Source organism: Chaetura pelagica, unplaced genomic scaffold, assembly GCF_000747805.2.
Source record: "Chaetura pelagica isolate M959 unplaced genomic scaffold, ChaPel_1.0 scaffold1529, whole genome shotgun sequence".
Classification (NCBI taxonomy): domain Eukaryota; kingdom Metazoa; phylum Chordata; class Aves; order Apodiformes; family Apodidae; genus Chaetura; species Chaetura pelagica.
Genome location: NW_009954602.1, coordinates 18,134 through 18,545, shown reverse-complemented (window position 1 = coordinate 18,545; position 412 = coordinate 18,134). Strand labels below are relative to the sequence as shown.

At 61.7% G+C, this 412-nt stretch overlaps 1 protein-coding gene across 1 annotated transcript in view; it reads left to right on the top strand.

Annotated features, from left to right (window-relative positions):
* LOC104395706 (transmembrane protein 106C-like) overlaps positions 1-412 on the top strand; it is a gene marked incomplete at its 5' end in the record, with an annotated part of 5,916 nt that overhangs the window by 3,189 nt on the left and 2,315 nt on the right. Inside the window, one exon of the mRNA XM_010005436.1 lies at positions 85-109. Within this exon, the coding sequence (XP_010003738.1) occupies positions 85-109 (25 nt within the window). The remainder of the gene's footprint in view (positions 1-84; positions 110-412) is intronic.

Sequence of the window (412 nt, the reverse complement as noted above, 5' to 3'; positions counted from 1 at the left end):
CTTCAGGGATGGGGCAGCACCTTGAAGATCATCTGGTGGGATCATTTGGGTGGGCTTGAAGGTCCTTCCAACCCAAACCTGCAGGTTCTCTGAGCAGGAACCTGTTGCTGTGAGGGTGGCAGAGCCCTGGGCCAGGCTGCCCAGAGAGGTGGTGGATTCTCCTTCTCTGGAGCCATCCCAGCCCCAGCTGGATCCTGGGGGACCTGCTGGAGGTGCGCCTGCTGTGCTGGGGGTGGCACTGGGGGGGCTCCAGAGCCCCCTCCCAACCCCCCCACCCTGTGATCAGGGTGGGATCTGATCCCCCTGGGATGGGGATGCTCAAACCTTCCTCATCCTACCACGGTGACGGGGCACCAGGTGACCCCAATATCACACCAAGATGGTCCTAGCAAGGCTGGTGAACCCCAAAAAC